Here is a 25,601-nt window from a genome sequence, read left to right on the forward strand (position 1 = left end):
TCAGTTGCTTAAATCAATTAATTTTGACATATGAGAGGAACAAAAGTTAATACATTTAATAAGAACTGCCCAGGCTAAATAGTCATTTGTCTGTGTCAAATCATTGAGTTTAAACATCAGCAGTATTCAGTCAAAAGTATTCCAAAAATATGAAATGAAATAAAATGTAATGAAATAATGAAATGAAATTGTTTATTTTTCAATTTCTTCTGACTTCAAGGTCTTCATGGTTTTGTCACATGTTCAGCATCTTTTCTACAATCACAAGAGAAACTTGCAGTGTAAAACTGTCTCATGTAAACTTAACACTCCAGCTCTTGTAGAAGTCAGATCTGTAACAGACACTATGGAAGCTGACGACGTTGTAGAATAGATTACAAGTAGAGTATAAATGATATATTATACCTTTGTTGGCAGTTTTAGTCTATATGAATACAAAATTTATAAGATCCTCTTACAATAAATTAATAAAATTAGGAAGGTCAAAATTGACTGAAAAAATGAGACAGCCCTCAAATCATTCAATAGATTGTTGACAGTTTCTGGTCACAGACAAATGAAGAATATGACTAGTTTTTGTTGTTGTTGTTGTTTAAAAGTTAAATATATGTTTTCATTCAATTAAGAATTTTGAATTCTAAATATTGCACTGGACCTTTCAAAAATTAAAATACTGATAGTCTGTATCAAGTCACTTGTCATAATAGCTGCAAAAGAATAGAAACATTCTGATTTGAAATGAAACGTGCTTACTGACTTCAAATTGTATTATTTTTCAAATCTAAACATATATTGAAATAACATGGAGTGAAACATTAAAATTCTATCACACTTTAAATGACAATTTAGTGCTATGTATTAATTTAAATATTTAAATTAATTATCTGACTGGAAATATATCAAAGTGGAAAGTATTTTTGAATGCTACTGCAGCCTTTTGCATCTTTCTTCTAGAACTAGAAGTATTTAATGGGAGTTAGGAAAAGGTAATGTGAAAAAACACATTTATACCACTGGAGAAAGAGAATTTCTCTGTACCTCTCGTGGTGCTCTTCAAGTAATGCTACTATTCAACTATTATTTAGATTTGCAAGATGTCATTCACAATTAAAAACACAATGAAAATTCCGAAACATGGAAAACATAAAAGCTTTCCAGTTAATACGAATCTACATAAAGCCAGCATTGTTTTTACTTTAGTTCTATGTGTCATTTCTAATTATGATTGAATAACAGAAATTCACGCTAAAGCTAATCTTTTCTTTACAATAAGAAAGCTCTGTAGTGCAGAAAGAAATATAAATTTTTTGGTTTACTATTTCACAGTCAAAGAGCATATCACTTACTGCATATTACTGCAACATTCCAAGCATTAAATTCAATTAAATTACAGACAATAGAAACAAGTACAGTTTTCAACTTTGGGAGATTAAAAAAATGAGGCATATTAAGAAGTGCATTTATTCCCAACAGAAATATTCCTGCTGAAATAATAATCTAATAATAGTCTTAAAACATTATCTCCTACCATACATTGATATTTCAAAAGCACTCCTAATTCACTGTGCATATCTGTTTTTCAAACCTGACATGCTGAAACCAGCCTCGGTTTTCATGGATGACTTGCCTTTCTTGTGCTATGGTTTATATAACCGTATCACTCCCGTTTTCCAGCTCTGCTACTGGACCAATACAATGACCAAAGCATGCTTTATCCATCAGGGCTACAAAGAAGAACAAATGATCCACATGTGTTAATAGACTTTGTAGGCTTCTGACATTTATTGTGCATGATTAATTTTATAACTAGAAGGAGAAATCAAATAATGTGGAGATTGAACTCATAATCTTTAGCTTAAATACATGAACCTGTAACATCCAAAGTGAAAATTATATTATTAGTTTAATATCATTAGAGCTTACTATAATCATAAAAGAAATGGTTATAACCAATGTTGGTACATTTAAATTCAGACTTACTTAATTTATCTCGAATTTTTTTTTGCTAAATTATAAGTATTTTGGATTTTAATAGTTGGCATCATATCTTCATCTCCATCATGAATGGAGAATTCATTTATACTGGCAGATTACATAAGTAAATCAGAAACATAAATGTAGCTGATCATGTCACCTTCTTTTACAGCTGTGATCTTTCACCTGTTGAGACTTAAACTGAATGGCACATTAGAAATTGAATCCATGCATATACATTTGTGGATTTGTTGTGCTACATTTTAATCTTTTAATCACAGATATTTCTATCCTTTTTTTTCTTATTTCCTTTTTTTTTTTTTTAATAGTTATTAGACTTCAAGAAAGAATATCATTACACATACAGAGTTTGCAGCTTGAGGTGAAATTCAGTGTTTATGTATTGAGTTCTGTGACCTAAAGCCCAAGTTGTATGATACCGGAAAACAGATGAAGATGATTAAGCATAAATGAATCCAAATTTTATGGACCTCTTGTGCAATGAACCTCTACATTTAAAACTCTCTTTCATATGAATGTAAAAAGAAGATAAATATTTAACATGAAAGGATTCCTTAGATGTCTGTAGTACTAGTTAGCTGAAGCAGAGACACATAATTTGCATTAGAGAGCTGATGCTTATATTTGTGACATAAATGCAAGTACAGGATTACCTGGATTAGTGAAAGAGGCTGCTACCTTGACAGTGTCAAGGCACCTACAAAAACACCATGGATTCTAGAGTTCTAATTTCTGTAACAACAGCTTTCATATTGCATCATGCACAAACACATAACAAAAACAAACAGGTACACAGAGAAAATAAATCCTTCTAAAGGACTTCCTTTCTGTTAATTACAATCTTTACAACACTTCAAAAGAAGAAAAAAAATGTGCAGGTTCCAAAATGATGGGCTCTTAAGGTTGAGGACACTGATAGTCAAAAAGGACACGGGTCACGTGATATCTGAATCACCAAAATTATTAATTCTACAGGAAAAAAATATTTTCTATAGATATCACAATGACTGTGATAAGAAGAAGTGATAAACACAGAGAAAACAATGTCAACTGGCTTTAAAACTAGCATCAGGCAAGACCTGCATAGAGAATTTGTAATTATACATAAGCACTGTGACAATTTTTATTGATTAACTGTATTTTCTGTAGTAGTGTCACTGAGACTAGTTTAAGAGGTTAAAAAAAACAACAACAAAAAAAAAAAAAAAGAAAGAAAAAAAAATACCACAGGGAAAAAAACCAACAGATTGTTACTGCTTTTATTAAATTTACTTTTCTCAAATAATCTTTTGAAAATGCATAATATCATAGCTATTACATTTGTATTTCTATTATTAATTTGGTGATACTACTTTCATTTACATAATTTGAAATGGCAAACAGTATCACTCATACGAGACCTTTCTGTGAAATAACACACATACATATATAAACACATATATATATATGCTCTCTATATTTGTGTATAGACATACACATGCACATATTCTGAGGTATTTATACAGAGTACTAATTATAGTAATTATAAAGTAATTATAGTAATAAAAGAATACTAATAATTAGAGACAGAGTATTTACCTCAGATGCCTGTACAAATAGATGAATATGAATCTTTTTATCTTACTCTTATGCATAAATATTTTACCTGGAAAAGTGACATCTATAACTAATGACTTGGTATCAATATTCTGTGCATATAGAAAATTCCATTCTCTAGTGTAAATTATACTATGGAACATAAAGATGGAAAAACAACCTGGAAAATGTCTAATTCTCTTCCAATTAGTACACGACTATTAACTGGAGTAGACTGTCAAGCGTTTCCTTCCATCCTTGCTTAATTGCCTCATCTAACAACAGTTCCAGTACTTGCCTTTGCAGATTATTCTGAAGCTAATAGACCTGACTGTCACATTATTTCTAAACTTACTGTTAAATTGCCAAATATAATTCCTTGGTTTGTTATTGACTTTTTTTTTCCTCTTTCCTCTTTTTTTGTTTATTTTTCTTTCAAAAGCATGTATTTATGATTTTGTTGTGTTTTAAAAACTTTGTTTTCTATTGTTTCTAAAAGAGCAAAATGGAGAGAGAATATTTGACAGTTATCATACACTCAACTTGAACAAGTATATGTGATTATGAAGTTTGGAGGGAAGAACATTTTCATCTGGTTTTCTTGTGATATAAACACAATACACATTGTTGCCTATGTGGCCTCTTGGTGCCACCTATGCACTGGTATCTAAAAGTTGTTTATTCAGCTCTTAGATTGAAACATCTATCCCTCCAGAAAAGAGCCTATTGGAATCAGGTACTTTTTATATACATAAGTTCTTCCAAAATTAATGCCTCCTATTTATCTCCATGGAAACTACAACAGATACAAAGAGCACAATAACACTATTTGATAGAGCAAATTCTCAGCTGCAAAACGTTCATTTTCAACTTATGCATCAGCATTAGCCATGCATTTGTGCCAGAAATGAACAAGAGGCTGCATGCCACACTCATGAAAATCTACACCAGCAGAGGTGACATTCTGTTGTCTCCACTGCTGAAATGTGACATGCACCACCTTACTGTGGTCACATTCACTGTTAGGTCTCCATAAACATTCAGCAAGCATTGATGAATGTCAGTAGACACAATTTTTTCTACATGGACTAATTCAATCACACGCCTTTGCTTTATACTCGCTTCCAAGTCAGACACCATTTTGTCAGACTTCCCCTCTGCTGCCATCTATCGCAAGACAGCAAAACTTAGTGGAATATTAGTGGGAAGGTTCAGCCTTTACTGCTATACTACCATCTATCTGCCTCTGATCTCATGAGTCAACGTAATAAAATAGAGCACATTACTTTCTGAGCAACCCTTGTGGATGGTACTCATTTCACCAAATAGAGCTGTCACGAATAAATTAAATATACTACATTTCTATTTACACATATATGCATTTTCTGATGTACTTACTCCTTTTTATCTTTCTCTATAAAGAAAGATGTTTTCAAAGAGGATAGTATTTTTTAAAATCCTAGGAGGGTCAGAGTAAAAGAAAATGCTTCCAATTCTTTAATTCTTAAAGAGAGAATATTCCCTAGAACTTCAAGTAAGTTTATACAGTAAGTGGTAGAACTACTTAAGTGAAACATTTTCCTGTAAAGTATTAATGAAATATAATATAAACAATTAAATAGCTTTCAGTTAAATAATGTATGTTTAGGGCTTACTCATTCCTAAGTGTACTTACTTATGACAGTTTGATAAATATATTATTCTATGACAAGCTGTTTCAGACAGTTTTGATGCTCATGTTACATATTTTCTATAGTATCGAGAATGGAGAATTGTATCCTGAAGTATAAATGCTGAAGCAGCACGGAGCTTGTCCTCAAATAATCCATACTCATAAATAAATAAATAAAAGAATATAAGTTTCTGTTTATATTGCAACACATTTAAATGAATTTCTGTTTATATTGCAACATATTTTTCTGTTTATACTTCAAGCAAAAACAATGCTGTCAGACTCATCTATGCTATGGTACTTGGGGTATGTAGTTCTAATACAATATTTTTAATGTTCTCATGTTTACATTGAATCTAAGTTTGAATGTAACCTTTATGCCTCGAAAAGAAAAGAAAAGAAAAGAAAAGAAAGGAAAAGAAAGGAAAAGAAAGGAAAAGAAAAGAGAAAAGAAAAGAAAAGAAAAGAAAAGAAAAGAAAAGAAAAGAAAAGAAAAGAAAAGAAAAGAAAAGAAAAGAAAAGAAAAGAAAAGAAAAGAAAAGAAAAGAAAAGAAAAGAAAAGAAAAGAAAAGAAAAGAAAAGAAAAGAAAAGAAAGAAAAGAAAAGAAAAGAAAAGAAAAGAAAGAAAAGAAGTCTTCAAAAGTTAACTTGTAGTCCTGCATAGGGTCTCTAAACGTTATCTGCTATATCTTTCTTCTCTACAACTTTTCATCTCAACATACCACAATGAAAAATCCCTAGTAATTAAACTAATGAAACATTGTCTTTTCAAAAGCACTGGTTATTTTTGGAGGCAGTCAAATTTTTTTAAAGATTCAAACTTTGTAAAATGTATTACAGTATGCGTCATCAGGTATGCTTAAAAGTGTTCTGGCTATGGATCTCAGGGTTTTTCAGTTGGTTAGTTGACATTTTTTGCTTATTTTTTCCTGTGAAATAGTATTATGAAATTGTGGAAATCAAAGCAAGGGCTGCTTTCATTAGCTACTATTTTGGCAGATAAAAAAAAGGATATTTACACATTTTAAATGAAGATTTCTATTTTGTTCAAAGAATATTTCACTTTGAAATGTTAGTTGGCTAAGAAGAGACAGATTTAATCAAAATACAGTATGCAAAATTATCAAAGTAGTTCCATTAAGTCAATATGAAAATAATTCTGTATTTGAAGACTGTATCCCATTTTGGCCTTTTTCAAAGTCAGTAAAAATTCTTTCAGTGCCAGAAAGAAATTTCCTCCCAGTTCTAATATCTCATGTGTATTCTATTCTTCTCCCTTTTTTCTGAAAGCAAATTCTCATCACAGGATAGCAGTAGCCCTATCAGCCATCCATTGTACATGCATTCAAAATATGAGGTTTCCAGTTGTTATATAGTCTACCTGAATGATCTTGTAGATCACAGATGGATAAAACCAAGCCCTGGAGAATTTGGTGAAATAAGAAATTATTATTTTCTCATTTTCCTATCTTTGTAATTTAAGCTTTTCCTTTTGCATTGTGTCTTCTAGTTCAAATGCAAATTCTTAGGGAAAAGGACTGTTTTTGCAGTGCTGGGTAGAACAATCTATAGGTCACTATGAATTCTGCACTAAGTCTATAAGAATTATTTCAATGCCAGTATACAAAAATGAATATGCATATGTCCACCTCTCATTTATATTGCATCTTTATACTATAAAAAGCAAGAGTTCTTATAAGGAAAAAAAAAAAAAAAGACAATTAATGAAAATATTAAGTTAACTTCTTTTTGTAAAGTCAGCTAACACAAGAAAAGGCAGGCTGACCCTAAAAACTTGAAAGTTAAGCACCAACACCTAAACAAGCACCAAGACAAAGGTGAATTTCTAAAGGTACAGTGAAGAAGAAAATAATGGAGGAAAACCCGATAAGTTTGTAGTACTTCTACATGACACGCAGCCTGAATCAGGACAGGGTAATATCAAGGTTGTGTTCTGTTTTGAAGAATGAATGGCATGTGATTTTTTTATGGTTACAATCAGGTCGAATGAGGATATAGAGATGTTACTTGTAATTTGGTCAGATTGTTTTTCCACTTTACATGTAGGTTTCTTTACAGTTTGATGGGACTTTTATTACCCGTGGGTATTTTTCTAAAATATGAATATGAAGGGTTTATGAGCATGAAGTACATATGAAATTCACTAGGAACAAATCTCTGACTCCATTAGATGCTGAATCAAAATCATTTCAAAATTTACTGTAAGAATTTACTGATGATCAATGAGAAATGATATTATTTACATCAAATGTACAGTTAACTTCTAAACAAGTACTAGTCTTATCCCTCTGACTTGCAAAATCTGCCAAGGAATAATGTGGGAAAAGTGTTGGGGGATGGTTGCACAAATCTGTGAAAGTTTAAGAATAATATGCAGTGGTTCACAGTATAATTTGTAATAGTTTTGAGGTCATTAGTAGCTACCCAATGTTGACTTTATTCTCTGGTTACAGTGCTTAAGATCAACTTGATGAGTTCTAGTGGCTTAAAATCAAATGCAAAAATGTTGCAGGTTTTGACTGCTAATATTTGCAAGGTGTTACTGATTCTGAAAGTTTTCAAATACATTTCCCAAGTTATTTGAATAAACTTTGTCTCCTTCATCCAGGGCATGTAACGTACTAATTAATTTACAATCAATTGGTCATTCTAGGTCAGAAAAAGTAGAGACAAAGATTTTTAAGATGTTTTCATTTCAGGGCTTACAGTCACAAATGTTGACAAAATACAGCATTTGTTCTTGTATAGAGTGTATTTTATGGTAGAATTCAATTACATTTAACTTTCTAAAACTTATTAAATTTCCTTATTATAAATGTTTACATTCTTTTACAGAATAATTTTGAAGTGTCATTGGAATGACTTTTTCTCTTGTTCTGGTAAAAAAAAATGCAGTTGGATAACATCATAAACAAGACATCAAACAAAACAAAACTTGAATAAGACATTTCCCCCTCCACAATTCAAGAAATTGAATTCTTTCATAAAAATCCATCTCAGAATAAAAGAAGATGACGCAATTAAACTGGAGAAACAAACAGGCTTTTGATTTATTCAGTATTCATTCATATTCAAAGGTATTTGGGACATATAAAGAAAAACAGATTGAAATCATGGATAGGTTAGTGTCAGATATTTCAAATTAAGGTAGGATTTCTGAAGAAACTGTATAGTAGCTGAATACTTGTCTCCTTTCTGTCAATTTAATCTTCTTTGGAGAAGCTGTTCTGGTCAATTAAAGAGAACAGACTTTGTGGTAGCAATCTATTAATTTCCACAAAGCTCCATTCACTGGTGCTCAGAGATGCTGTGCTCAGTAAAACAAGAGTTTATTTCAGTGTATGTTGAAAATGTTTTCGAATTCACCTATGGAATATTATCTTAAAAGCTGCATCTGCTGGAAGTAATTGATGTGGCAGAAAAAAATAACTTGAAAGTTCCCTTTCATCCTTTTTGTTCTTTCCATGTCAATTTTCCTTCTTTTTCTTGTATTTCTTACAGTGCCTCCTTTTGCCTTCTTTTTTTTTTTTTTTTAATCACATTGATGATTCCAGACAGTCTTAGGGTATACTGTCAATCACATATCATCATGCCCAAGAACATATGCCCTTGAAAATCACATGGGATTTCATTTCATTTCATTTTCATCCATATTTTCAAAGGAAATTCAATTTAACACTCATTTTAAATGGTATAAAATACTGACTTCTGGCTTCTTCACTTCAAATGAAAGCACCAGATTCTCTTTCTGTCAAAACACTGGATCCCTCCATAGGAAGAATTCTACTCTTCCCTGATTGGTGTGGTAATAAGCATGTAGTAAGTGGTACACCTTAATAAATCAAGCCCTGAAGAGACTGGACTGGCTGTATTTCATCAGAAGAGGGCTGTGATTATTCGAACCATATGTCTTTTCTAAATCTCAAGAGTTTTATAAATCAATTCTTTCACTTGTTACCACTATTAAGATATTAAATATAATGCAAAGCATTTTATCTGAGCATAATGTAAAAAGGGTATATATCTGTATGCTTTCTTTCTTAGAAATACCTTAGGTGAAGTGTATAATGTGCCCAAGAACTGTTTCATGGATGTCTTAGACTGCAATAATTTCATATTAAAAGACTGATTTATATTTTTAATGGATTGCTTTTGTAGAAAAATGTATTTATCAAATGTTCTATCAAAAATTCTACATTTAAAAAATTTGAATGATAATAACAATTATTGTTATTGTCTACATAATTAACATTTCTTATCACCAGCGTTCAAAATAACTTATTAAAGTGATAAAAATCATTGGGATTTGAAATCACTAGACTATTTTAGGCAGTCTCATTATATTGATTTAATTTTGCTCATGTGAGTAAATATCTACTCTACTTTGGACAGAGATCTGGGGCCTTGGTATTATGTCATTTGCATAAGCACAGAATACAGTTTAATATTTTCTATCACAAACACATTGTTAAAATGCATTGGCAGAGAACATCTATATTTTCTGAGAAAAAAAAAATCATAGAAAAATAATAGGAGTATGTCATCACAACTGTAGAGAATATGCTTACTTGCCAAAATTTGCTATCTAGAATAAAAATGAATTTAAAAAATGAGTGAATCACTATTATGCAAAGAATATCCAGTTACCTAGAAGTAATTATGAAATCTGTATAGTAAGTTTAATTTAAAATTTCTGGAAAGAAATGCTAAATTCCAATTTATTAACAGTATGATGTGAATGCATGAAAGCAATTATCCTTTGAATGCCATTTTAGCACTGGGATTACTATGTCTTTTTGAGATAATTCCTTGTCTGTTATTTTGTGGATTTGGATAAAATACAGGAGAAAATCTATTAGTTGGATGCAATATCACAACTATTTCATCTGTGGCTTCCTAGATAAAAGTCAGTGAATTTAACAGGGAAAATGATGAATGAACTCTGGCTTAGGCCTTGTATCAGAAGACATAGTGAGTTCAGGTAATGAAAATAAGAAAAAGTTATCTAGAATTTAGCAGGGTCACATATTTTACTCTCAGAAGATGAATAGTGTAGCAAACTATGCACCTGTTAACAGGTATTGTAAATGTATTAAATCGATTCACAAATAAGTTTTCTTTCAAGGCAACCTGTTAACAGGCTATAATTACTGGGTAGGTCTGATTACTTACTAAAATTATTAAGATTTTACTACACTGCACTGAATTTCTTCTAGATTAGTATGTGCTTACAATGTCATTAATCCAGCCCTCATGAAGATTATATGTGTTTATCTTCAATTTGATGTACAGTTTCATTGGACACATTTCCAAAAATTACTATAAATGTCATGAAATGCTGTCTAAGCGTAAGTTTTGTTTTATAGAAGTATGTAGCATACCAATACTATGTGTCTTGATAGATCTGTAATGGTTATATTTCTGTTTAGTAACTAAAAACAGAAGAGTTATAGTGACAGTAAGTGAATGCTTTGCCACTAAGGAAGAAAAACTAAATATTTGCTAAATGTAACAGATGAAGATATAATAGTGTAAAATGGAAACATCAAGGATAAGTTCACGAGCTAACATGATTAGCTGTGTTAAAAGCTTTCAAATTTCACTGATTTTTCTTCTGCCATAAGCTAAATAGATGTAGAAGAAACAGAAATATACCCTATGGTACATTGCATATTTTATTTATAGTTTTTGTTTGTTTGTTTGTTTGTTTTTCCCAAGAGTTGTAAAGGAAGAGACATGTTTGTATTGCATACAGATAAAAAATATTTTCATCTGCCCAAACCATACCTTATAATTTCAGAAAATTTTGCCTCTGCAATTTAAACAAGGTCAAAAACAGAGATCTTTAAAGGCGTGTTTGCTTTTCACTATCATTAATCTCATCATTATGTCCACACATTCTCAAAAAACATCTAGAAAAGCACCAAACAACATTTTTCATTGAATTGCTGTACCAGCTCACTTCATGAAGCCAATTACATTCTCCAAATAGAGCTAGATAGCCAAACTTCCCTGCTGTTAGGAGCAGAGGTTGAATCATGTGAGAGTAGTTATGGACTAATGGCTTTCTGCTTGTCATTACTAGAATTTACTTTCTGTCTGGTGCCCTGCCAAGTTTCTGAGGCATCTTCCTGGCAGCCACAAGATAAAAACTCAAGCATTGAAAGTTCATACTTCAGACTCACTCACAGACTTTTAAATTTACCTCCTATTAACTCACATTCCTTAAATGAGACCCTGAAGTATATTAAGACCCATGTATTAAAAGTTCAGTGGCAGCTTTCACCATTACTTTGAGTATTCAAGATTTTTCAATCAGTTTGCTAGTTGCAATTAATCCTGCCTTTACTGATCTCAGCTCAGATTTTGCTAGCAAACTTCACTGAATTCAGCTGCCTCTAGCCAATTCGCACTGTTCCTTTTCTAATGCCCACTGGTTCACCTGAGTTAGTGAATCTCTCTGCTACATGGCAACCATTGTCCTGACTGAAATCAGTTTTGCAGTAACAGAGACGACTGATGACTACGAGCACAGGAAAGTAAAAATTGCTAATGCATGAGCTCATCTTCAGTAGAATAGTTTTGAGATGAGTTTCCATCTCTATTTTTTCCCCAGGGAAAAACATTTCTGCCTCCTGTTAACAATTCTATGTGGAATATTGCTATTTAGAGGTTTTAAACTTGTCAGAATGATCCAACCACTTGCAAGATTATATTTTTGTCTTTGTGATGAATGACTCTTTAGACTACTCTTGAATAGTAACCTACTTTAAAGTTCTTGTGGTTTAAACTTTAGGATACTTGCCTGATCTTATTGTTAATCTGTGTTTCATAAACTGTTACAGATATTTCAGGCTGTCTCTGTATGTCTCCCATTTGTTTTTCCTCCCTTTTGTTTTTATTCCTTTCTTGTTATGTGTAAGCAGATTTTGGTTGTTATTAGCTATATAATAAAAAGCTGAATTAACTAAAATTCAGTAAAGTTCACTAAATTCTTAAAAAATCTGTTCCACTATAATGTTTATACTCTAGGACTATGCTGCTCATTGGAAATATGAAATATTACTCAGGTGTTCATATTACTTTGACTTTATATTTCTGGCCTTTTATACTATTGATGGGGATGATTGCTACCTCTTCCTGTAAAGCTACACTGAGATGTTCACCTTATGTACTCAACAAGTTCAAATTGCCAGACTCATTTGTCAGTGCCCTGCATCTGGATAACATCTTCACTGGAAGAACGTACTGCAGAATATAGTAGTGTGGGAGGTGAGACTATATCTCTGTAGAATTTGAAAGGGGAACCAAAGATTTTTATGAGGGCAAAAAAGGGCAAGAGCAATTTTGCAGTTGTGGTGATGTAATGCTACAGAAAACAGATCAGAGCAACATCAACTTTTTCACACCCTGAGAAAGAAATATATATCTGAAATGATATTTATCTGTATCCTATATTTGAAGATATGCCTTCCTCTCTCAGTTTTTAATTTCTGATAAAATGTTACCTGCTATACAAGATAATACATTATACTCTGGCTACTTTGAAGCAGTAACAGCTTTTTTGCATTTAATATCCTAATTATATTTTGGTTATCTATCACTTATATTCAAAACAATCTTGACAGAATAAAAATAATGAAATTATTATTTAAAAAAATAGGAATGACTGTTTTTAGAAAGGATTATATACTAATGATTAAAAATAAATAAATAAAAACAGATATTACAAATATAACTAACGTTGCATAACAAATAACTAGAGTCCTTCTTGTCAAGGGATATAATGTGAATATGTTCACTGAATTAGATTTGTTTAAGGAAAAGTACAGGAAAGAAGATCAGTCTGAATATTTGCCAGCAAGCACTGGCAGACAGACAAGAAATCTGCAGGTTTATTCTTGTCATTTAAAGCAGGAAATAACAAGATTTGTTCTTCACAGATATTGTAGTTCTTTTCTGAAACATAATCTAGCAGCCCAGACTTGACTTAAGGCTCTCACTGTAAGTACACTGATTTACATGAATATGTAAATACTGAAGCTGTTATTTCTTTGTGAAGTAAAATACTATTTATATTTTAGTGGTGCTTTCTTACTTCTGGTATAGAACTTTTAAATTAGAATGGAAAGGCACTATAGTGCAATAACTAAATAACGTTTTCTTAAATATAAGGATGATTACACTGAGGCATCGTGAAGGTCCATTTTCACCAACTGATGGGAGTAGGAAGGGTCTTTTCTCCTTTGTCTTCACTAACACTAACAATACATTCTCTCTCAAAAACTATTCTTTTTCTCCTGCTCTTGATTTCTTCACATAAGACCTTTATAGGGAAGGAGCTTTTTGTCACAGAAATCTATAGAGTCTCAATAAATTGTAGGGTTTTTCTCAGCTGAAATCTGTAGTCATTCTCATGAGAGGACCTGACCACTTGCTAGATCAGTTTATATATTTTATCCATTAACTGTTTAATACAAAATGCAGAGCCCATTTTGAACACTTGGGCCAGAACATCTTTCCCAGAAAAGCAATCTAACTGCTAAATTATCACTCTCCTCCTGCTTACTCTGTCTGAACCTGAAGATTTTGTTGTACATCTTCAATAGGAAATGGAGAAAGCATCCATTCTTCCCTATCAATCTAGTAGCTAGTAGCTTGTGATTTGTTCTCTTTATGCAAAGAGGAATATCTAGGGGTCAATGCATTTAGAAAAGGAATTTCTAAGGTAACAGATTTAGTCACTAGAACATTTCTAAAATATTAGGCAGCATTATATTTTCCCTAGCCAGATTCTCAAAGAAGATAGCAGAAATATCTGATCTTGTGAGTGCGTTACATGCGCTCAGCATGATTGCAACTGTTAAATCCTAGGATTAGTTAGAAAAACATCATCTTTTTGATTCATGTTCAAATTTAGGTATGATCAAGAAAATGAATCATTCAATTGAAGGATGTGGGCATGACCAGAAGCCCAACTCTCATGAATATAAGCTTCTTGAAGGTAACTGAGAGTACATTTTAGGGAAAGCTGCTTTAAACTTAAGTGTTTTGTTTCCAATTGTGCTTTGATTTCAGTGACTGAGTATCTCAACACTGCAAAGTGCAAAGATCCACAAGCTACTCTCCTGATTTTAAGAATGCCTGTAACATAATATCTCGGATATCCTACAAGGCCCACAAATCCTAGTACCCTTCAAAGGAGCTATATAATACTAATACATTGGTGTTTCAGTAACGAAATTGCTCCCCAGGTCTCTTTTCTTGTTTTTTTTTTTTTTTTTTCCTAGCCCTCCCATATGTCAGATTCACTTCTTTGCTGGCCTCAACACACACAGCCAGTATCATGCCAAAATCAGGTCAGTATAGCTCTAGTGGAGGCTTTGCTAGTAATCTCTCTTTTTACAAGTTTGATCCTGAAAAATGTTTAACATTCTCAGTGTTCACTGAAGACAATTAAAGTTGCAGGTGTGCTTGGCAGGACTGTCTCTTATACAAGTAGTTACCAGTTTACACGATCAGGTAGAAGAATTCATAGTGCTTAGTATTCTTCTTGAAAACAGGTGAGTGATCTCTCTGATCTATGTCAAGAAATTTTGTATCAGTTACGAAAAATTTCCCTTCAAGATAGCATGAAAGTAAGCAGATGAATCCACTACAATGTACCAATGTACTTTTGTGGCTGGATATAACTAGAATTTTGAAAAGTAATTGTTATTTATTTTTTTATTTATTTTTCTGGACAGACTTGAAAATAAAGTATAATGGATGTTTTTACAAACGTTTAAAAAATGGTTTTATTTGGGACCAGCAGACTATTTCCAGTTCTGATTTTAGTCCATTCCTAGTTTGATATCAAGCAAGCAACGTTCTGAAACAGCAGCCTGTTGGATTTACTTGGCGAGAGAAGCACCATCTATTCATTGCTGTGAAGTCTTGCACTAGGTGTATTACTGCAGTATATTAAGTTTAGACAAATAAAATTTATTTTTTCTGTTTATTAAATCAGGACAGACACACTCACATGCAAAGTGTTTTGACTTCTTCAGTTTGAAAATATTACAGAAAACTTACATATTAAAACTGTTCTCCACAAATTTTTAATTATTTTTGGAGATATCTTAGGGAAAAAATCAGTTGTGAGGCTGAATGATTCCTTTAATAAAAATTTTATCATCTAGGGAAACCACTTGAAGAAACTAGTTGCTTTTGGCCTCTCCTGAACTGAACTTGGTCAAATATAACAAAACATACTTATCTAATTACTAAACTGCTTCATCACCACACATATAAATAATAATTTAAAATAAAAATGAGTTGTGGAAATATGTCTGTTGGATTGAATTCATCTACTTAATGAATGCTAAATTTCTTATTAAAATGATAAAATTCATACTAATATACCTACTGAATGATAAAATTCTTTCAAGTAAGGACAGCTGTGAGGATAAACTGAAAGGAATTTGGTGACTTTTATCAAGTGCGACCTTTCTTTCTTTAAAATAAAACAATTCATCACAATATAGCCAAAAGAACCTAGTTCATTTTCTTCACTCCCAGCTCGTCTGTTTCTGAGGCAGTCCTAGGGCAATCCGTAATGACTTCTCTAGAGGTTTCCCAAAGCAAAATGATTGTCAGCCTTTCTGAACTGCTGCAAGCCAGACTGTGCTCTGCACCATCTGCTCGAGTGCAGAAGGACCCGGTGCTTGCCTCTTTCTTTCTTCCTGGGGCCTGATTCCAAGTTTCTGCAACATTACACAGGATGAATTTCACTTTCTCTGTGGAAATGACTTTAGCCTGGAACATGAACAGGTAAACCCCAGCTTGCCTTAACACGTGAAAGTACGTCCTGGCAAAATCAGTAATCACTTGGAAAATTATGAATATGTTTTTTACAGACTTTGTACTCTTTTCACTGAATTTAGTGGCAATATTTTCCATGAACTAAGTTGAGATGGTGCCAGGGTTAAAACAATCAATGGATTCCCCCCAAGAGAACAAAAGCAGAACAGTGTAGTGCATACAATATGCCTGCTGTTTGACATGCCTGAGTGAAAGACAAGGATATATTTTCCAGTAACTTTTCAGTTTGCATCAGTTCATTCCTTTCTTCACATTTACAGTTAATGTCCTAAGCAGTGTTTTATCCTTTTCAGAAAATGTTTTGGAGAAAGCTTACTCTCTCACATCCTCACCTCTGGATAGACCGAGCACAAAAATTATGATGAAAAGATTCACGTGCAAGTCTCCTAAAGAGCTGGCTCATTTTGAAAATTGTTCCCAGGTGTTTTGTGTCTCTTTCTTACTCAAAGATTATATGATTAGCATTTTAATGTCTGACAAATTACTGTCTAGTTCCCTAGGAGGATATGAAAATGAAGCCATGATGCTAAGCTTTTTGGTATTTATCACGTACACTCTGATTGCATTTCAGAGCTCTGGGATTTAAACAGGACGTCAGTCTTTCATAGCCCATTTGGATATCTTGGTCTTCATATAATGCTCCTGGATGAATATCAAGAGCGACTGTTCGTGGGAGGAAGAGACCTCTTGTACTCCCTCAGTTTGGATCGAATCAGCAACAACTATCGAGAGGTGCAGTAAAAAGATGTACATGTTCATCACTTTGTGTTACAGTGCATAGCATAGAATATCAGAGTTTGCATGACTGGAAATGAGATAATGGTGCTCTTGTAGACACTGACATTTTGTGCATGAACTTTAATGTCATGTTTATCGGTAAGAAAAATACATCAATTACCATTTCATTTCCAGGAATATCTCATAAGGGTCAGTTGGGTGAAAAGAGCTGGGGGACATTGAAAGTTATTTCTCACTATTTTTCAGAATGTTTACTAAAATTTAGAACGTCGCACAGCACTTTATATACACCTGATGTCTACATCTCTGATACGTAACTAAGGAATGATCTTTCGCTTATTAGTGTAGTTTTTCTACAACAACAAAGAAAAAAAAAACAAAACACCAAACACATACACCCTCCCTCCCCTCCCCCCATCCCCCAGAAAAGTACATATACTATAAGAAAAATCTTTTGATTATTTTCTACCTCTCTTTAGAAAATGCATCACTGACTAAAAGCCAGTGCTGGTAAGTACTGACTGAAAATTTCATTTGAAGTCTACTCAGAGGTCTGTGGGAGAAGGGTGGTTCATGTCATAATCATGCCAATGAGCTTGGTGCATCATAGATACCACAGCTGATTGGCAAACTGGCAAATGAAGTAAAGAGACTTGACTATTTGTTGATGTGGGCCCTGGCTTCCTTCTGCACTTGGTAGCTAGGTCTAGAGGCATGTGGTGATGAAGTGAGGTTTTAGGACCACCACTCCTGCCACAGTCATGCTGACTAAGAATAAAAGATGCTTTGAAATACTTCAGTTTTCCTTGTTTTTAAAATTTCTTCCATGTGTTTTGATGCATTTTCATTCATTCTCAAATGATTAAATGAATGAAAATGCAAGTAAATAAAGTACTCTAGAGAAAGATGACTTTTGTTGGTTTTAATATTGCAATGATCACCAAGCTTATGTATCAAATTATTTTATTTTTTCATCTACTTGTAAGTGAATAACATATTATCATGCCAACACCTGGTCAGCTTTGCCCTAAGGGGCCTTTCTTATCTCCATATGCTCTGTGATTGTGAAAGGACATGTTTTATCCTTTTTATAAACAGTTTCAGCAAGGTAATCTTACACATAGAGAAATGGGAACACTCAGAGAGACCATCTGAGAATTTATCTACATTAAATATATTAAAACAATACTTTTTAACTCAGAGATCACTACTACATAATGAGCTGTGTTCCTGCACAATAAATAAACTTGATATTAGAGGTCAGAGATATGAAGACATTCAAGAAGCAGCTGTTTTTATAAAATGAGCTGTTCTTCCCTTCTCTTTTTTCCTACTTGGTAGTAAATCTGTATGAAGAAAGATGATAGGATATAACATTTTACACTTCTGTCCAACCACCATTGTGTCATCTGGATACACTCTTGAAATTTGTTGCACTCTTTCTTGTTTTTAGATAGAAGATCAGCTCTTTACTCTGAAACTGTATTCTCTGTCTTGAGACCTGTGTGCAGGATATGACAAATTAATGGAAGCTCTGCATGCCTGCTTTTATGATGTGCAAAAGACGAGACACTGGAATAAATGGAGCTTGACCTTACACATTTGGAAACATGACCTCACTGGGTCTCAGCTTCCTAGTCATATTCCCTCTCTCTTTTCTCAGTGTTTACTCAGCACAGATCTCATTCAGTGATAGCTAGGGAAAATTTAAGTGTCCCACTGCGCTATCAGGAAAAGTCTAGAATGAAACATTTATGTTATATTAGAGCTTAATTAATGAGATATGCTATGGAAAGTTCTTGGGAAAAAAAGAGATCTGTTGATTCTTTACTATCAAAGTTTTATATTAAGCTTCCTTTAACTATGTGTTGGTTAGCCTTTGACCTTTTTTTCCAAGTGAAGATCTTAGTTTACTTATTCTAAGACACCAGTTATAACCTAGGAAATATATAAGAAGGAGGCATGTTTCTGGGTTTTATTCTCTCTCTAGGATGCAAGACATGTCTGTGTGAGATATTTGGCACCTTTGGGTAGACCTCATTGATTTTTATTTTTTTTTCCCTGCATTCTAGAAAGTAGTTGATGTGTTTTAATCCATTACCATCATATTTTCTACAATTTGTAATATGAACATGCTCTCTAAAAACCAAACTAAACCCCACTCCCAGTCAGAAATACATCTCTTCTGCCATAAAATGACCCTGTAGTTCCTCAGATAGTTCTAGCAAGATTCTTAGGAGCTCTCCAAAAGAAAACAACAAAATGCTGAGTGGACATAAAATACCTTTTCTTTGAGAATTATTGTCTTCCAAAATAATCCAGCATTTCCAGCAAACTCACCTTGCAATGCACATAAGATATGTATCCTATAAATCTGCATTAAATAAACAGATTTAAGTTTCTTAAGGTTCAGCCCAGTTCAGCTGTCAAACATGAAGCTGCACTCTGAAAGATAGATCAGAGGTTTCTTTTGGTATACTATTGATTTTTGGGGTTTATACCTACCAAAATTACATTAGGCACATATTGTTCTGAGCAGCACTAATACACACTGAAGAAAAGATGAGTGCAAATGGAAAATAATTCTCAGAGAAGAATACTATTCCTGTCCCTTTGTCTGGGAAATCTTGAGTTCTGAGTAGAGATTTCAACCATGGCATAGTCTTCCTATGTATCTCAGTTCTTCACCTGTCATATTTCTTTTGCCTACTTTGTATTTGTCTGTATTTGTTTGTATTCGTTCACTCTTTGCTTATGGTACACAGAAATTATCTTGCTTACAGTGTTTAGTATGTCTTATCATTAGCTTTTGAAACAAAGCTACTGTCTTTGGTTTCTAGCACTAATGCCCTAAGAACATCAGTGGCAAGACTGATTGAGACTATGAAATACGGATATTAATATTTACAGAGAATAAAAGCACGACAAGTGAAATCGTATTTAAAGGCAAATCTTCAGAGTTCCCTCCATGTGACCTTTACTTTCTCTCCAGATATAATTTTTTTCACACCACTTTTAGAATCAAACTTTATACATATCTGGGATTTGATCCAAAGTATTTAAGTCTTGTAATGATGTAACAAGCTGATACAGAACTTATTTGATATCTGGTGCCAATTTTAAAAAGTTAATTTTAATGACAACCAGAGCAGATCTTTTTTGACATCAAATGAATCAATGCTGGTAGCTCACTGCCAGTGATCTAACAGCTCACAGAGAAGGATAACTGTTGATTTCACTTTTTCTCTTGTAGAAGGGAAATTAAACTGTATTCCCTATTTGTCCAAAAACTCTCTACAGATAGCTGTTCTTCCTAGCTTCTTCTTCAAAGTGCTCACAAAGGGCTTGCTCTATTAAGAGAAGCCTTCCTGCATAAGCTTGTGGAGACAGCTTTCAACATGCATTTTCTGGTCCAGTACAAGATAAATTCTGATTAAGATTTACATGGACATTGCAAAATGCAACAGAACCTCGACAATATATAATGCCTTTCTTACCTCTGGTAGAACTAACTATATTTCTACTTCAGAGCTGACTGAACACAAGGCTGCAAGAGCAGGCTTTGCTTGCATCTCCTTTGAATATCACATAGGAAAATATACAAATGGAAATAAGAAGTATGTGATTTAGCAGTGAGCTTGATTATTTCCTGGAATTAATTCTCAAGAGTTAAGGTGATATGTATGTTGATACAAATAACATCTAACACACAAATCCAGTTATTTTTTTCAGAATTTGTGCCTCAGACAAAAACAAGCTATGCGTTCATTAAGTACAATTTACTAACTCAAAACAACAACTGGAAGGTTGAATTACTTAATAGCTCTGCAATATTCTAGAGTTCAGACTAACTCACACAGTAGTAGATTTTGGCTAACAGTGCTATAAAGTTCATATAATTTCCTGAAATTAGGTTTCAGGAGATATGCTATCTTGTGTTTTGACACTAGTGACTGAACAGGAAAGCTGTTTGGAGGTACTAATTAGGATTCCAGATCCAAATAAATTTTGGTTCCTTTCTGAATTTACTCAGTAGCTATCATTTGTACTGCCCTGTAATTTCCTTTTTTTTCATTCTTTTTTTTTTTTTTTTTTTGGTCCATAAAGAGTATATTTAAACATAGCTTTTTTTCTGTCTCTTCAATACAGTGCTGGAATTATACCACCCATTTCTCAAGGATAATAGTTTTGTAGTGCAAGATGAGAAACTATCATTAAACAAGCAATTTTAAAATTTATTTCACAGTAGTTTGCTGTGGTGACAAGTTTTGAATAGTTATGTCCAAACAAAAGATCAAGTTTGCAGCCCTGTGAATCTATGTTAGTATGATGTTATTCCAGTCCAGATGCACACAAAAATTTCCTAACACTTGTTACCAACAGTTTGCAAAAAAAAATTAATCCTGGCAAAGTATGAATTCAAAGTTAAGGTTGGTAGTTTTCATAACACTAAAGCATAAACATTAGGAAAACTTACATGTGGCAAGTTAAAGGCTACCAGTACAGCTGGTTAATATCCGGATATCCAGGCAGCACAAACATATCCTACTTATCCCAATAAAGGAAAAATGAAATAATTACACAAATATCATTTAATATAATGTTACTATCTTGAGCCATTTACTGTCAATTTCTTTGCAAATGATCATAGCAGACAGACCAGATAGCTTTTCTGTTTTCAGGATTAAAAGAAATAAAATAACTTTTTTCTGTTTCTTTCTTTTTTTTTTTTTATTTGCTATGACAGAAAAGTCAGTTTCATTTAGCCTCTAGTCTATAAGAATTTTGAAGAGATCAAAATCTTAATGCCTATTCGTATTGAAACTTATGAGCCTTGTAAAGATCTTGGGCTATAATCATAGGTTTGGCTTAGACATAGATAAATGGCTATAGGCATCCAAGATAGATTTCTACACCTCTGCTCACCTGTTGGAAAAGGAACAGAGATGATCCCTTATATTTATCCTTTCATTAGGCACCTTCAGCTACAACAAGCTATGATACGTATCCCAGTAGGTGACACAAAGGCTGAGCCAACAGCAGAAACAGGATTTCACTTGTAGAAGACATTGCGCAGGAGACAGTTTTAGAAAGAAGACTCATGGTAGATGTGGTAGATACAGGGATACAGGATAGCTTCTGCTGCACATGAGCCTTTTGATGAGAGCAATTCACTCAGGAGGCAAAGCCCATCACCTCTGCAAGAGGCACAGATTCCCCACTTCTCTTCAGAGTATGCTATGGAACAAAACCTTGTTGCTTACTCTGCAGCCGCTTTCGAAACTTTCAGACAAGGGATGAAAATTGAGTTATACCCTGGAGTTTTGTCTCTCCCTTAATTGTGTTTATGCATTTAATTGAGCATCCATTAAGTGGAGAATGTGTATATAAATTATTTTGAATAGCACCGGGACTAAGTATCCAAATACAAATATAATCATCAACAAACAATATATTTGATATTAGATTATGGAGTCAAGTGTTTTGTTCATGATGTGGTTTCTCAGTTTCTTCATTCCTAACATTCTCTTGCATCACTGATAGGCAAAAAACAAACAGACAAACAAACAAAAACAGAAAACAAAACCAGTGGATGCCCAATTCTGGAAACTGTACAAGGGCATACTGAATAGGAATTTGGGCAATCTGGTTAGTGGAAGGTGTTCCTGTCCATGGCAAGAGGATTAGAATTTGATACCCTTTAAGGTCCTTTCCATGCCAAAACATTCTATGATTCTGTGATTTCAAGCACTTTCTACTAGACTTCTACAATTTATAATTTAATTCAAATACTTAGATTTTTGGGTGTTAGAATTACTTCAAGAAAGCTCAATTAATATAGCTGCATAAAAAGTTTAAGAGAAGAAGGATTTAATTTAGAACAACAATAATTACACTACTGACAAAAATGTCTTAGTGATGAAAGAAATTTTCACATTTGATTTCAGCCAAGCCAGATATCGCTGAAGTGAACATGTTTTTGTTTTCACTTTTAAAAATTCTAAGAAATGAAGTAATCATTCCAGTCTACTTAGTCATTGTTTAACATGGTTTTGATCCAAATAAATCATGCATTTGTAATGAAAAATAAATTTTATACAATAGGTAACTGAAAAAAAAAAAAAAAAATCTACCTGCGTAATTTGGCTTCACAGTCAGCAACAGACTGTGAAGAGCTGATCTTACTCCCACAAGGCTAACCAATGACCTTCTACAAGCCAGTTTCTTTCCTTAGTGCCACTTAAAGTAGGAAATCAGTAGTTCAAAATTAATGCTTTCTGGGAAATTATTGGAAGTCAATGAAAATTTATCAACAACATTTCTACTGAACTTATATAAATTGTCTAATATATTTTGTGTCCTGTTTACTAGTATTAATTTAGCTGAGTTAACCCAAGCAAAACTTTCATGATACAAGATATCTATTACATTATTGTATACATATTGATATTTAGAGGGTAATTATTTGGCTTGAAATCTGTTAAAAATGCAACAGAAGCTCAATTAAATGTAATAATACACAATAAAAGAGTCTCACATGAAAAACAGTGGAAAAGTTTTAACATCAGACTACAAATTGTATTATTTTCTATATTTATTTGTGTTTTTTTTTTTAGATCCATTGGCCTAGTACACCTCTTCAAGCAGAAGAATGCATAATTAAAGGAAGAGATGCTGTAAGTATCATCTATTACAAGTCAAATATACTTTAATTACAGATTTTGCTGATCCAAAACAAGGACTCAGGAATATCTAACGTTCAGACAGATCAAAGCAGAGACATAATCCTGTGTTGATGCTTAAAATTGTGTAACCATCATGAATATACTAAATTATTAGTTTAATTGCTTTTCAAAGCAGCTCATAAACAGGCAATGAACACTTTGATCATTTGAACTTTCTCCCAATGTTTTTTTCTAATGATACCAAAGAAGGTACCTTAATAATTCTCCTCTCCCAGTTCCTTTTCTTTTCATCCACATAGATTACCTTCTGTGTTAAAACTTTTTCACATTCCAAATAATTTTTATAATTATCAGTAATTATAAAGTATACTTTTGCTGCACAGGTTTTCTGGCATACCAATATAAATATTGCATTTTAATGAACCCAGAAGCTCTACTCTTCTTGTTATTCAATGCTAAAACTTTAATCATTTCCCAGAAAAAAGACATGAAAGCTCACCAACACACAGGGTCTGGTATCATTTACACAACAGGATGAAAGTTCTCCTGGATGGAAGCTTTCTATAATTTTGCAGTGCACCAAGCTCATTATCTGCAACTCATAAAAACACAGCACATAAGACACCTAATAAATCTCACAGCTGCAAGAGCTCACACCAATTTGATAAAGATGATAGTTTTACAGCAACAGTGATAGGAACATAGAAGGGCACAATGTTTTCCACAAAAGCACAGCAAACAAGCAGCCTTGATGATAACCACCACATATTCAGAGTGAAGTCTAGAAAGCAATGCAAATTTTTCTTGAAATGTCCACATCAGGAAAATGGGTGAAACAGATGGAAAATAGTGTAATAATAATAATAATAATAATAACAACAGCATAGTAAATTACTCCTCACACAAACCTGGCGTGGACCTGATCATTCTGTACTTATATTAGTAATAGTAGTTTGTTGCATTTGTCTAGATGTTTTTGGAGCCTTGAGATTTTCAGGTGCCTTTGGTTGAATATAGTGTTTTTCTATATTATCTGAATTTCATGGTCATATTAAATGAATCTGAAACATAAAGTGTTTAAGTTTTATTTAATATGACCCCTAGCCATAGGCTGTTATTATTGTTAAAGTTCTGTCACCTTTCCTTCAGCACTACACATTAGATGCATTTTCTGATATTTTGAAAATATTCTTTGAGTTAAATAAATGCATAAATAGTTATGGGTGTTAGAACATAATGTAAAGTTTTCCCCCTCAGACTTGTGAGATTTGTAATCTTCTAAAATCCAGTCTGCTAGTGTGCCTTCAAATGTGCACTGGAATGAATGTGATTGTTTAAAAAAATAATATTTCCCATATTTTCCCTGTAATGTAAAAGTCAGGTGCCCCAATTTTTAAAAAGAAAAGCATAGAATTAAAAAAAAACAAAACCACAACAACAACAAAAAAAACCCAAACAACAACAACAAAAAAGAAAAACAAAAACAAGACTCCAGAATTGGTGTCTCTGAGAAAAAAGACATTAAAATTGTGAAAGCTGTAAATATTTTAATACCAAACAATACCAATGAATATTCTGATCCCTATGTGACTCCTAATTATGTGTGGGACATTATGAATGGGTACGGCTAATTAATTCCAGGGAATCCTTAGTAATTTTCATTAGCATGCTCAGTACTCAGTGTACTGCAGTTGCTCAACCTGAAAAGAAGCTAAATTGCAAACAAAACCTTTTCTATTATTTGCCTTTTCATCTTTTTTTTTTTTATATATATATATTTATAACCATAAATGAACATTGGCTTAATGGCATTATAGCTTAAAAATCAACAGTTTGACATTTGTAAGTTCAGAATTCTATTTCTCACAATATAAAGTCTCTGAGAAAAAAAATACTTATCAATTATCTTTCAAAGATTCTTTTTTATTTTCATGATATTTCCTTCTTTATTTTCCTTTGCAAAAGATCTGGTGCTAAGCTTCAATAAGCTTTTACAACCTGTATAAGTTTATCAGTACATATTGTAGCAGTAAAACTTCAAGTATTGTAGT

At 32.8% G+C, this 25,601-nt stretch overlaps 1 protein-coding gene across 2 annotated transcripts in view; it reads left to right on the top strand.

Annotated features, from left to right (window-relative positions):
- The window catches only part of SEMA3E (semaphorin 3E), a 133,381-nt gene that overhangs the window by 46,024 nt on the left and 61,756 nt on the right, over window positions 1-25,601 (top strand). For both annotated transcript variants that reach the window (NM_204242.2, XM_046941061.1), the window contains exons 2-3: window positions 16,698-16,858; window positions 23,482-23,541. In NM_204242.2, the coding sequence (NP_989573.2) occupies window positions 16,698-16,858; window positions 23,482-23,541 (221 nt within the window). The remainder of the gene's footprint in view (window positions 1-16,697; window positions 16,859-23,481; window positions 23,542-25,601) is intronic.

Source organism: Gallus gallus, chromosome 1, assembly GCF_016699485.2.
Source record: "Gallus gallus isolate bGalGal1 chromosome 1, bGalGal1.mat.broiler.GRCg7b, whole genome shotgun sequence".
NCBI lineage: Eukaryota > Metazoa > Chordata > Aves > Galliformes > Phasianidae > Gallus > Gallus gallus.